Raw genomic sequence first — 13487 nt, 5'->3', positions numbered from 1 at the left:
AGGGTTTCTCTGTAACCTTGCCTGTCCTGGACTCATGTTTGTAGACCAGGGTGGCTTCGAACTCACAGAGATCTGCCTGCCACTTCCTTGTATAAAACATGCAGCCCAGAACCATCTGTCTAGGAACTGTAACATTCACAGTGGGCTGGGCCTTCCTTCATCAGCGATAATGGGAACAGTTTTTCACAGCCGTGACCACCAGGCCAATCTGATCCAAGCAAATCTTCCACTGGGCTTCCCTCTTCCCAGATCCCTTAGATAGTGCTAAGTTAACACTAAAAAAGTAGCCAGCACAGGATCTTATGAGATCTTGGCCCCAGGGAAGGATTTGAGGGAGGAGTACAGTGGAGAATAGAAAGGCTATGGAAAGACTACAAACATCTGGACAGGGCAGCAGGGTTTGGCCTATGGGTCAAGTGATACAGGTCAAGAAATGCCACATGGTCCACTAAGTGAGGCTGGCTCCCCTGTAGACTCTATCTAAGCCACTGCCTCAAGGCCCATGGCCAGGTAGGGGATGAATGCAAAGCTTACTATGCAAATCGTAAGGATGCTCTGTAGCATTAACAGAACAGAGAGTGGGGAGAGGAAACTGTGAATGTCAGTTCTGTCATTTATCTTGCTCTCTTCTCTCACTGGTATTTTCTTTTTGAGGGCCATTGGTTTTATTCTTCTTTCTCTCCATAGGCTATGTGGATAGTTTCTCCACAGCCAATGCAGCATGGCTGCTCAGGGCTTCTACAGCTTACACTGCCAAGTAACACAGAGCGCATTCTTCTCATTCCTGAAGCCCCACATTCAAAAGACCACGCCCACCCACTCAAGAGCTCCATCCCTCAACCACTTGCTGAATATGCCAGAACATGAGGACTTTCTCAGGGTTCTGTGACTGGAATTGTCAAAAGAGCAGTTCACAAGGAAAGAAGACCCTGGGTAAAAGATGTCGCAGGGAGAGTTACAGGGGAGAGTCTGGGGTGGCTGATTGGCAGGCAAATGGTAACCACAACACAGAATCTGAAACTTAGGGTGATCTTAGCAGTGACATGACCAGGATTCCACGTAGGATGTTCTAACTTCATAGCCTCTGCTCTTATCTATCATACCGAGGCAGAGTGAAACGGAGCGAAGGAATAACTTCATGCTGATGTGCTTGTGTCTGTCCCATTCATACATGTAGATATAAATATGAGGGAGCACCTTGCCATGGTGGTGCTCACATCCAGGAAGTAACACTCAGAGTGTTCTGACATTGCACACCTTTATTCTTCCTAACAGCTGTCTTCTTAGGATAAAGGTAGATAGTAATGGCAAGGAGATCACGTGACAAATAGTGTCAATGACTGAAGCCTATAGCTAGCCTAGTCCCCAAAACACCCCAAGACTTGCTCACCCGTCATGCATCGGTCAGTCAGCAGTAGCAACTTCAATGGTACCCACCAACCCCATGGTAGCAATCTACAGGAGGGAAAGGAGGCTCAAAGATGTTGGTGCATAGGTTGAAAAGTCCCTCAGAGCATCCTGACGCCTGACGGCTTGCTATCTGCTTAGGTCTGACAGATGGGGCATTGGACAGAAACACACCAATGGAGAAGGTAGAAATGAGTGCTGTTCTTAGCTCCTTTAGTTTCCAGAATGGGACTCTGAGTATTGTCTTTCCAAAAAATGATGAAACGAGGCACAGGGAGTTTGTGTTGACTTCCTCAGCCTCTTTGAGCCTGTTTAACAAACTATTTACAGAGTGCTCTGTAAATAAAAGGATTAAAGCCTTTTGTAAGATACCTATTTTCCCCCTGGGAAGGGGATTATGAGGCAATAGCCAATGGTTTTCTCTGGATTCAAAGCCAAAGAGGTAGTAACATTTCTGTCCTGTGATTCTGCTTTTATTGGCTTGAATAAGAGTATGGAATAAAACCAAAAGGATTGTGTGGAATTTACCTTGGCATTTTGAAACAGAGTTATACCCTTGGGGAGTTAGAATTCATTTCCCCCTTACTACTTGGAAACAAAAAGTATTTTCCTAGGAAGCAGTTAGGTGAATTTAGAGGGTTGTTATTTTTATAATAACAATAATTAGGAAAAGGTGGAGGCTAAGGAAGAAACTATCAAATGCTTGTAAAAAAAAAAAAAAAAAAACTAATGGTTAGGCACAGAGAAGTTAAATAACTCACCAAGGGTCACACAGTATGTCAATGCCTTACCGCCTGCTACCGTTCTGCCTGTATGACTCTACTGCAAATTTCCATTGCCATGGTCCTTTTCATACAACCATCAGGGCTCGAGTGAGAGTGCAAATCAGAGGGAAGGAAATGAGTTCTTCTATGCTCTCAGACCACTTGTCGGTCATAAGGACTAGAAAAGTCAAGACTGTTCTCAGGGAATCATGGCATGTTGAAAGACATATAAGTTTCAAGAGCCAAACTGACCAAGGACAAAAGTCTTAATCTTAGCCAGACAAGCCAATGCAGTGAGCTCAATATTCAGCAAGAGGCCGCCTCAGTGCAGCAAGGTGGAGAGCAACTGAGAACAATAGTGAGCATCGACCCATGCACGTGGGCACTCACACATGTAGATGTGAATGCCTTCGTACATACCACACACACATATAAACACACGATCACTACCCCAACGAAAGCAAGTTTTCTGTCTATGTTGTGAGCAACTGGCAATATAGCAATGTCTGTCTTTGGGGAATTCATGATGATAAACTGACAATACTCCAGAGGAGCTGAGTGGCACTGAGCTGGAACTCTAACAATGATTATTGCAATATCATCACATCTCTGTTGCTGCTGCTATCGGGAATGACCATAACTAATGCCTGGTACCCAAGGAATCAACAACTTTTGTTAGTGGTGCCTGTTCCTATACCACCCTCATCTTAAAGGATTCCAGAGAAGATGTGCTAGGATGAGGAGTAGACAGCAAGGATCACATAGAGCCTGGTTGCCCACAGCAACAGTAGATATGGACAGCTGGGAGCCTGGGGTTCTCAGGAGGAGGCAGCATCACCCAGGGGTTGTATCCAAAGCCAGAGATGTCACCTGAGGTCTGGGCAGGAATGGCCCAGTACACCTTCCTTCTACATGTAAGCCCAGAGCCACCAGGCCTCAGCTTGGTAAATGACAAAGCAATAACAGGCTAAAGGCAGTCATGGATTAAATATAAATATGGAACTTATTTTCAAACACATTTTTCAAAGTCTAGATTCCTAAGCCTAGACGTGACTGGGTATGCAAATGACGGAGCGTCACGCTGTGCCCGTGGCCTTGTTAGATGCTCCCTGCAGCAGATCGTGCTTACAGCAGTTCACATGCAACTGAGGATGCCCGAGCCAAAGAAAAAGAGTCTCTGCTCTGTGAGGCACTGTCCAGAGTGAGGTCTAGTGGAGGCTTGGTGCAGAGTCTGACGTGCTGTTCCACCAGTCAGTGACTGACTGACAGCACACAGTATGAGGCAGTCCAAGAGACAAGAAAAAGGAAAGGATAGACATCTCACCTTGGAAGCACTGAAGAAACAGGACCTTGCATATCAGAATAAAGCCCATGTTATAAATAATAGCCAAAGGCAGGGTTGAGTCTCGAAACCTGCTATGGAAGACAGACATAACAAACAACCACTCTGGCCCCCTTTTCTCTTTCTTGAATGAATGACCATAGAAGTGGTCATGCTGGAGAAGGGCAGAGAAGAGGGTAGAACATTCTAGAAACATGAAAGAGTGTAGACCATGCTGGCAAAAGGTCTTAGCAGAGGGAAGACTGCATAATAGCAAACATCAGATCTGCATCTCTGACATATACAGGATTTAAAAATGTGTAAAGGCAGAGAGATAAGCTTAAAGAAAGAGAAATGGGACATCTGGCTGGGCACCGTGGCAGATGCCTGTGATCTCAGCACTCATGAAAGTGTCAGCAGGGTGATCAGAAGCTCAAGGCCAGACTGAGTTACATGAAACAACCCCCCCTCTGTCTCTCTCTCTCTCTCTCTCTCTCTCTCTCTCTCTCTCTCTCTCTCTCTCTCTCTCTCTCTCTGTCTCTTTCTGTCTCTCTCTGTCTCTCTCTTTGTCTCTCTGTCTCTCTCTCTCTGTCTCCCCCGCCCCCCCACACACACAGGAGAGACAGAGAGAAATAGATAGAGGGACAGAGACAGAGAGACAGAGACAGAGACAGAGGGGGACAGAGAGAGGGAGACAGAGGGGCACACACACACACAAAGACAGAGAGACTGAAGACCATATTCTAACAGACACATTTCTAGAGGCAGGTCCCGTGGCTCACATCTGCAATCCTAGCCCTTGGGAGTCTGTGTCAAGAAGATTGGTGGTTTCATGACCCCCCCCCCCCGGGCTGCATAGTGAGGAAGGAGAGAGAGAGAGAGGAGGTAGGAAAAAATGAAAATTTGAGGCATAGAAAAAAGTCCCCTGCCTCCCCAAAGCCCAAAGAAGCATTTCCTGAATGTCTGATGGATAAAGGACCCCATCAGACTGCACCAGGGCCTCTTCCCCAGGCGTAGATAAGGCAGAGAAACAGCGCAGTAGGAAATGGGGGAAGGATGTGACCAGAGGGTAAAGAGGCTAATCCTGATGCCTGGCGAGTGCAGAGGAAACTGTGGTGCTCCCTGTGAGTCAAGGAGATGGAAATTCTAGCAGTCAGATACCATTCCTCAGGGTGACAGGTGGTTCAGAGTGAGCAAAAGTTGGTGTTGGTGTCAACTGAGTGAAGCGGACACTTTCAGCCTCTGCTGATAACAGTGTCAACTGCTGCAAACTTCTGTGTTCTAACAACCACCAGAATATTAAAAAAGGAAAGTGTATGTTCTTGTTCTACTTTTTCACTGCTGGAAATAGATGTCTTAAAAATACCGAGCAGGATGTGTGTGTGTGTGTGTGTGTGTGCATGTGCGTGTGCGTGTGTGTGTGTGTGTGTGTGTGTGTGTGTTAAATATCCTAAATGTTTACCCATAGGTATATGGTGGAATAAATCAAGGTACTGACATTTTAATAAGAATCAAAGGGCTAGGGAGATGCCTCGGTCAGTAAAGTATTTGCCACAGAACTATGAATCTAAAGTTTGGGTCTTCAGCAGCATAAGAAGAAGACAAGTGTGGCCCTGTGCATTTGTAATCCCAGCCTGGGGAGGCAGGGATGCGCAGATCCCTGGAGCTCACTGCATAGCCAGCGTAGTCTAACCAGGGAGCCCCCAGGACACAGCACAAGATGGTGTCTCAACAAAGAAAATGAAGATGAACTGAAAAAGATAGCTAATGTCAACATCGGATGTCCACAGCCAAACGCACATGCACAATATTAGCACATACGATATCGCACACAGGCACACACACATGCACACATACCTGTGCACGAAGAGTTAGCTCTGCGGTGTGTTAAGGTGGAAGTTTGTTTGTATAAAGAAGGTAGAAAAGCAAGCAGTAGATGAATGAGTGCATGGCTGTCCAGTTTGAGACACACACACACACACACACACACACACACACACACACATGTGATGGCACATGCTCACATACATGATATGCCTTATTTCTGTATATATAGATGTATTTGAATAATTAATAGGAAGTATTATTTTGGATGGATGTGGGAAGTAGATGTCTAAATAAATATTCATTTGTTACAAGAGACAGAGGACACTGGGACTAGATACAGAAAACTGAAAAAAAAAAAAAAAAAAAAGAAAATACTATTGTAGTTTCAAACCATAAACGTCCTAGAGTTCAGATGTATTACTAGGGGTGGAGCAGATAAGTAGTCCTTGTGTTCAGGTGTCCTCTATTCGGGTCTCGGGCGTGCCTTGGGCCTGCAATCTGGAGCAAAGAAGCAAGGCTGAATCTGACACCTCTTTGAGAAGGAAGAAAACCCAGCATTCAGCCACCTTGCAGAGGTTCTTCTCACCTCACAAGCTTGCTTGGAGAGATAATCCATAGCTTTAAAGTTCGCACTTAAAGAGCCAGTCATAGTCAGGGGCTTCAAATAAGGGTTTCATGTGAGATCTGGATGTCATTTCAAGAAGAAGAGGAATAAAAAAAACAGGAATGCTTTGATTTTTGAAAAATAACCTTTGACGCCTTAAGAGGTTCTAATAAGCTCTTTGTTCCAAGATCATCTTTAAAAATGACTTTATGTGGCGACAGGAGAGGCAACTCGGGGAGACGGGTGTCCTTTGCTTATCTGTGTTAGGAAAGCCCTGCATGCAGAGCCTGCCCTGTACCCTGTCCCTTCCCTCAGTGACGCTGCTGAGCACACTGCTTTGTATGTCTGCACTTCGTGCTGGAGGGATGGACAGGTTTGTGGCTTTCAGAGAGGACCGTGATCCAGTTGATATCTTCCTGTATGTGGCCTTACCTGGATGCTCAGCAGTGTAGCAGTAAAGGCAGAAATCAGTTGGCGCATTGGCAAAAGGGAGACTTTGAAGTCTCAAGTCATCACAGGCTGGATCTCCTAGAATCCTCACCAGCAGAATGTCGGGGGCCATGTCTCTGTGTGCCCTAGCGTAGTTGCTTCAGCTGGTACCAAAGAAGACAAACCAAGGACCCTAAAGAAACAGCTTCCGCCTTTTCCTGAGAAAATCAAATGATGGCATTTGTTTTGTTGTTTTGGTTTTGAGGGGTTTTGTTTGTTTGTTTGTTTGTTTGTTTCTCGCTTAAAAAGGTGTTCCGCGTTCTTGGGAAATCTTCTTAACCCTGATTATGGGAGATAAAACTGACGTTTTCGTCGGCAGATGTCGCTATTGAACGAGCTTGAAGTGATGATGTTTGTTTAGTGTCTCCTGCCAAGTGCTTTACAAACATTCTCATAGGTGTTTCTCAAGATTTTATTTCTTTCCTGATCATACTTTAATCCTGACTATAAACCCTTCATTCAGCTTTTCACTTCAGATTTTCTCTGAAATAGCTCCAGTTAACCTTGTTTCTTACCACTCTCTGCATTCCCAGGACCGTAAGCTCACGCCCTTTCAAGCTCCCGGAGAAGGCTTTCCGAACGTTTCCTTAGAGGCTAAGCCTCTCTGTTTACAGCCTTCCCTTCGCTTTCAACCATCCCCATCTGTAGTATTTTCACCACGTGCCTCTCCTGCTGAAGGAACAACTAACTGCTTGGCCCATACCCCATGTTGCCTACTTAAATGCATTCCCCCCCCCCTTTTTTTTAATTTTAAGTGTTTATCATGTAAACTATCTTGCCCTGCTCTAGAAAGAATGTGAGGTGGGGTTGAAGGTGTACCTCATTGGTAGAGCAAAGTACTGAAAATGTGAAAGGCTTTAGGTTTGCTTCCCAGCACAGAAAATAAATAATTTAAGGTATTTATTTGAATTCATCCTCTGACATGAGTCGATGCATATAGAATTCTCTAGAAAGGTTTCTTCCTTCAGTCCTCCATCAATTTGTCCCTTGGAAAACAATCAGGAAAGAGAATAGGGGTTTAGACAGGAGAGTCTATTGTACCAAAAACTCAGAAATTGCCCTTGTTTGAGAAAGTGGCTCATAGGAACACCTCCTCCATGACTATTATTTGCAGGTAATGCTGTGAAAGCCTTCGTGCAGAGTGAGTCATGGGATCATGAAACTATGTGTGAGATACAAAAAGCAAGTCACCCATTTTCTGGATATGCAAAGCAAGGCTCTGAGAGTTTTTACGCATTTGTTCTTGGTCACTGGACTCCTTAGGGACACATCTGGAACTTACTTTAGGAGAATAAGGCACTGACACGGCTTCAGAGAAAAATTAAAGCCATTAAAGAAGGAAGGAAACAGCAATAAATAGAGGGCTTGGTTACTTTGGGCAATGGGGAACTGGTGAGTGCTAACCACAAGGGAAGGGTGAACACAGGCACCCCTCACCCCTCACCCCCCCACCCCTCCTCTGTAATAATAAACAACTTCATGATGTCCATACTCGGCCCAAGCCACCAAAGCAATGCACTGAGCAATTTCTACATGGAAAGAGATGGGCGCAGATGACGTGTTTCTTGAGAGCCATAGAATTTGCACAGTAGCGACTTTTAGGACTTTAGGAAGAAGAGAATATAGCTAGTCCAGGGTATGAAGACCTCTCCACTTTAGGACATTTATTTATTTATTTATTTATTTATTTATTTATTTGTCTGTCTGTTTGTTTGGGTTTTTCACACAGGGTTTCTCTTTGTAGCCTTTGGCTGTCTTGTACTCCCTTTGTAGGCCAGGCTGGTCTCACATTCACAGAGATCTGCCTGACTCTGCCTCTCTGAGTGCTGGGATTATAGGCACGTGCCACTGGGCCTAGCTATAATTTATTTCTTTAAGGTCTAGCTTTAAAAGGAGTGGGGGGGGGCAATCCTCTGTGAGGCTTTTCTATGACTTTACCCAAAGCGATCACTTCAACTCTGAAGGCCAAAGTACTTATTAAAACTTTCCATGGTGGCAATTGCCTAAGCTTCACTTGGTGTCAGTCTGTTTGGTCCCCTCTGGACTGTCCTTGGAGGGTGTGCCTTACTCTTTCAATGTCAAAGAGTTGGGAGAGCATGCATGGCAGGAGTTCGGCCAGCCAGCCTGCTTGTCTCGGAGTCCTGTGTTGGAATGTGGCATTCACTTAGCCTGCTTACTTTCAGAAGTCAGCAAGTTCTTTTGTACAGTGAGATATGAGCATGGAGTATATCTCACAGGTTAGCTGTGATGACCAATGAGATTATTAGAGAATTTCAGAGCCTGACACACATCCTCCCCTACATTCAATCCAGTGCTGGCCACGTACTGGTGTATAATCATTGTTGAATTGAGTCGACATGGAATACAGATGTCATCCGGCTGGTCTGAGAAAGGGTGCATGAGGCAAATTCTGTGAACAACTTCTTATTAGGGAAGTGAGAATGGCATATTTAATAAAAGCCAGGAGATCATAGAATTATAGGATCAGAACTGAGTTTCCCTGCTGGGGTATTGTGAGCACAGAGCAGGGCGGGACCATCTGTGCCCTGCCTTCACCCTATGTGCTAGACACTGTACATCTATAAATATATCATCTGTTATTACAATAGCTTTTATAGACTGCCACTGATTGAAATATGTTGTTTCCAGAGAAGCTGATTTTCAAAATATATATATATATGAGCACTAGAGTTTTAGAATAAATATCATTGCATTTTATTCCATTTGGTTCAATCCATCATTCCAATTAATTTGCATCTCTTCCAAACTTGATTCAGCAATTTGTGTGATGTCATCTGTCCACACTGGGTTATTATTGTCTGCAATTTCTTGAACACGACTTCAGTTTTGTTTTTTAAAACACTATATAGGTCACGTCTAAGAACAGAGTCCCCTGACCTGTCACTAAAGACTTCTCTCTGCATTGGCATTGACTCATTAAGCAATCTTTGCTTTTCTTTTTGGATATAGGTTTTAAACTCCTTCTCAGTCTGTCAAAGTATGCAGTAATCCATGTTTTAGTTCATCTTGTTCACAAGAATTTCAGGGGAAACTTTGCCAAAAAAGCTCTCTCCATAGCATCTCCTCTCCCAGAGACATTAAGTCTGTCAGCAAGGAAAATGCCACTGTTTTCTTACAGTCTGTTCCTGGCTGACCTGTGTTGAGCATCCCTAAATCAAATGACTTTCTTTTCTGAGTCTCATGATCTATGGCACTGAAGTTAGTTAGATTGACATAGGCTAGGCTCACACACGAGGTTTGAACATGCAGGGAGACAGTTGGGCATAATGCTAAGGACAAGGAGAAGCTGTAGAGATTTTTGAATGAACATTGTATGACAAAGTCATTAGTTGGTGTGTGTGTGTGTGTGTATGTTTATGTCAGTGTGTGAGCATGTGCACTTGTGTCTATGGAGGACATAAATGAACAGTGGATGCTTTCTTTTGAGACAGGATCTTTGACTGTATCTGGAGCTCTCTAATTAGGCAAGGCTGGTCAACCAGTGAACTCTAGGGAGCCACCTGTGTCTGCTTCTCCCAGAGCTGGGATTATAGATGCATGCTGGGGATCTGAATGCAGATCTTCATGTTTGTTCTGGGAGCATCCTACAGCTAATCAAGCCCACAGTGTTCAAAGTTGTGATTTAAGAAAGCCACCAGGAAGCCATGTCTCCCACAAACTTGGGGAACATCACGTGAGCAGTCCTGCAGGGGTCCAGGATCTGCTAGACCTCTCTGGTATAGGCTGTTTGCAAGAAGACAGAAGAATACACTTGTCTTTAAAAGAAAAAATGCCAAAAGACCTATTGAGGAAAGATGATAGGAGTAAAAAAATAAATAAAAGTCAGCACTTTAAGGCCTGTCAATCTTTTACACATAATCAAACATGCACAGAATAACGCTGCTTTGGCCCTGGAGTAAATATGTTTGCTTGGGAAAGGATGTGATTCAGTGGGGCTCAGGGACTGTGTCTCCTGTCCCCAAGGCTCCATCTGAGGGGGCAATTATCCCCATATATCTGGGAAGTCATTTGAGGATAGTCTTAGCAGCACGAGATGAATAGATATGCAAGGCTGGCTCGCCAACACATCCAGAGGACTCTCCTTCCATTTTCTCTCCAGCATCCAGATGACTTGTCCATGACACCACACCTGGCATTTAGCGAAATGCTGACAAGCATTTGCCAATCAGCTGAGTCATCTTCCTAGACTGTTTTGCTCTGTGTGCATGTGTGTATGCCGTGTGCAGTAAGTATGCATGTCTGTGTGTATGTGTGTGTGTGTGTGAGAGAGAGAGACAGACAGACAGACAGACAGACAGACAAAAAGAGAGAGAGCGAGCATATTTTGATTAGGGGACTGCTGATACGTGGTAGGATATCCTCCCATGATGCTAGGCAGTAGCAGTGAACCAGACCTCTCATGAGCCACAAGATCACACAGGCAAACAATCAACATTTTACACTGTATTATGTTCCTACAGAGCTGTAATGCTCTGTAGGTCAAGTGTGTGCAATACATTTTCATCTTATATTTTCAAGTTATGATTGGCTTATTACATCATAATCCTGCCAGAGGTCATGGCACATCTGTACATATAAAGGAAAGAAAACACTGGGTTCAATACTTGATTCTGAACCTAGAGGCAAAATAGCTTGGGGATTAAAAACAAAACAGCTAGCCCCAGCGTTCATGCCAGCGAAAAACTGTGCAAGTGCCAAACAAAATAGTCTAGGACACAAAATCAATGCTCATGTTATAAAGATGTAATAAACAGGCAGTGGCTATGGGGGCCTAATTTGGCCATGGGAGTAAAGCGATCAGCTTTGTGGGATGAGCTAGAGGGCAGAACTAACCACACTTAAGTGCAGACCTTGGCAAGAACCAAGACGAGAGGGAGTTTATGCTGTCAGCTTGAAAGTGAGGTTCTTCTGCCCATACCCTGATTCTCACTGATTTCTAGAGTTACATAAGCCAAATAATTTCACAGTCTTGGTCACCAACCTGCCTCACTTTAGCTGCATGGAAGAAAGTGTAGGCTGGGAGGCTGCAACAACTGAAGATGCTCAGCTACGGAAAATTAAAATCATTTCTTTACCTTTAAAATGAACTCATTTGTACCATGACAGTAAGAAACCAGAAACAAGGGTGTATGGATTCTACATAAGATCAGGGGTGATGGCCTCTGCCACAAGGCAGCTGAGCACACATATTTCTTCTGGTGACTGACAGCAAGTCTGCCACTTGTGATTCAGGCAATGCACACCTTCATATTAACGATGGTGGCATAGTCTCTGTGGCCCCAGTAATGGTGTGTCCCAGCGATGGTGGCAGAGTCTCTGTGGCTCCAGTAATGGTGTGTCCTAGTGATGGTGGCATATCTCTATGGCCCCAGTAATGGTGTGTCCTAGCTATGGTAGCATAGTCTCTGTGGCCCCAGTAATGGTGTGTCCCAGTGATGGTGGCATAGTCTCTGTGGCCCCAGTAATGGTGTGTCCCAGTGATGGTGGCATAGTCTCTATGGCCCCAGTAATGGTGTGTCCTAGCATTGGTGGCAGAGTCTCTGTGGCCACAAGTGGTATCTCACAGAGAAACCTGTTTCATCCCAGGATATCTTCTTAGTCCAACAGATACAACTCTGCATTGACACATGCAATTGTCACTAGCCCAACCGCACTCCCTTCTCCAAGCAAGTAATGTCTGCCTTCATTGGAACCAACGTTATCTTATTTCAAATCAGAGATCTCTAGGTGTCTGAACAATTCCCCAGTGAGCTTCTGTACAACTGAGAGCACTCTCAGCTAGCTCGTTGGCTACAGGCATTCTTATATCTTCCCTAATACTCTTTGCTGATCTCAAGATTACGATTCTTATTATAGTTAAGTAAAACAAGCAGACCCCCACAGCCACGTGATCCAGAAAGGTCAAGAACATCACAGCTTGTGATACAGGAGCCATGAGGTTTAGGGAGTGCCCCCACCATTGCAGTAAGTGAAGTAAGGTAACCGAGTGAAAAGGTTAGTCCTCGTGACAGCTGTTCTTAACCTGTGGGACATGTGACCCTTTTGGGGTCGAATGGCCCTTTCTCAGGGTATTTACATCATAATTCCTAACAGTAGCAAACTTACAGTTGTGAAGTAGCAGTGAAAATAATTTCATGGCTTGGGGTCACCACAACATGAACAACTGTACTAATGGGTTGCGGCATCAGGAAGGCAGAGAACAAGTGTTAGATAAACATCATGTTTTTAGAAAGCATCCTCCCCACTGTGTTTTTTCAGGAATTGTTTTGCTTCTGAGATGATTCCGAGAGGCCTGGGGGAGGCTAAGAGGCTGTGGCTTACAGTTGCTGTTCTCTCTGCTCTCTCTGTGCAGGTGGGCAAGTGGAAAGACAAGTCCCTGCAGATGAAATATTATGTGTGGCCCCGCATGTGTCCTGAGACGGAAGAGCAAGAGGACGACCATCTGAGCATCGTGACCTTGGAGGAGGCGCCGTTCGTCATCGTGGAAAGTGTGGACCCTCTCAGTGGAACCTGCATGAGGAATACGGTCCCCTGCCAGAAGCGCATCATTTCTGAGTATGACGCCTCCCTAGGTGGATGGTTCTAGGTAGCCTGGGCGAGAGTCAGATGTGCTGTCTGCTGGCCTGGAATCAGGCGCCCTGTAAAATTCTCAGCTGCTGCTGGGGTCTGGGACCAGTGGGAGCTTTGATCAGATGTGCGTGGGCTTTATCTAAAACTCTGCCCTGAGGGGATGCCTGCTAAGTTAAGGTTCCTTTGAATGTGCCCAGCCTCAGTGACTGAGACCTCAAGTTCACTGAGTTTTCAGTTTCTGGGAGTGTGGAAATATTTTGAGGATTAGACCTATATTTGATTTATGCTATCAAAAGTTGGGGGTAACAATACTCTTTGATGAGCATGGGAAGTGAAGCATCTTGAGGGGAGACCACTGAATATCTCAGGATCTTGAAGACATTTTTGAATCCTAAATTCAGGTTTTGATTAAAACCATGAAATCGATGAAAAATTCATTAAACTGAACCTGTGGGATACATGCCTTTTCCTCACCCATGTTATA

At 44.8% G+C, this 13487-nt stretch overlaps 1 protein-coding gene across 3 annotated transcripts in view; it reads left to right on the top strand.

The window, feature by feature from the left end:
- The window catches only part of Grin2b (glutamate ionotropic receptor NMDA type subunit 2B), a 454116-nt gene that overhangs the window by 375804 nt on the left and 64825 nt on the right, over positions 1–13487 (top strand). For all 3 annotated transcript variants that reach the window (XM_051155469.1, XM_051155468.1, XM_051155467.1), the window contains exon 5: positions 12786–12988. In XM_051155469.1, coding sequence (XP_051011426.1) covers positions 12786–12988 — 203 coding nt within the window. The remainder of the gene's footprint in view (positions 1–12785; positions 12989–13487) is intronic.

This window comes from Acomys russatus, chromosome 13 (genome assembly GCF_903995435.1).
Source record: "Acomys russatus chromosome 13, mAcoRus1.1, whole genome shotgun sequence".
Lineage (NCBI taxonomy): Eukaryota > Metazoa > Chordata > Mammalia > Rodentia > Muridae > Acomys > Acomys russatus.
This window is presented reverse-complemented; position numbering and strand designations above follow the sequence as displayed.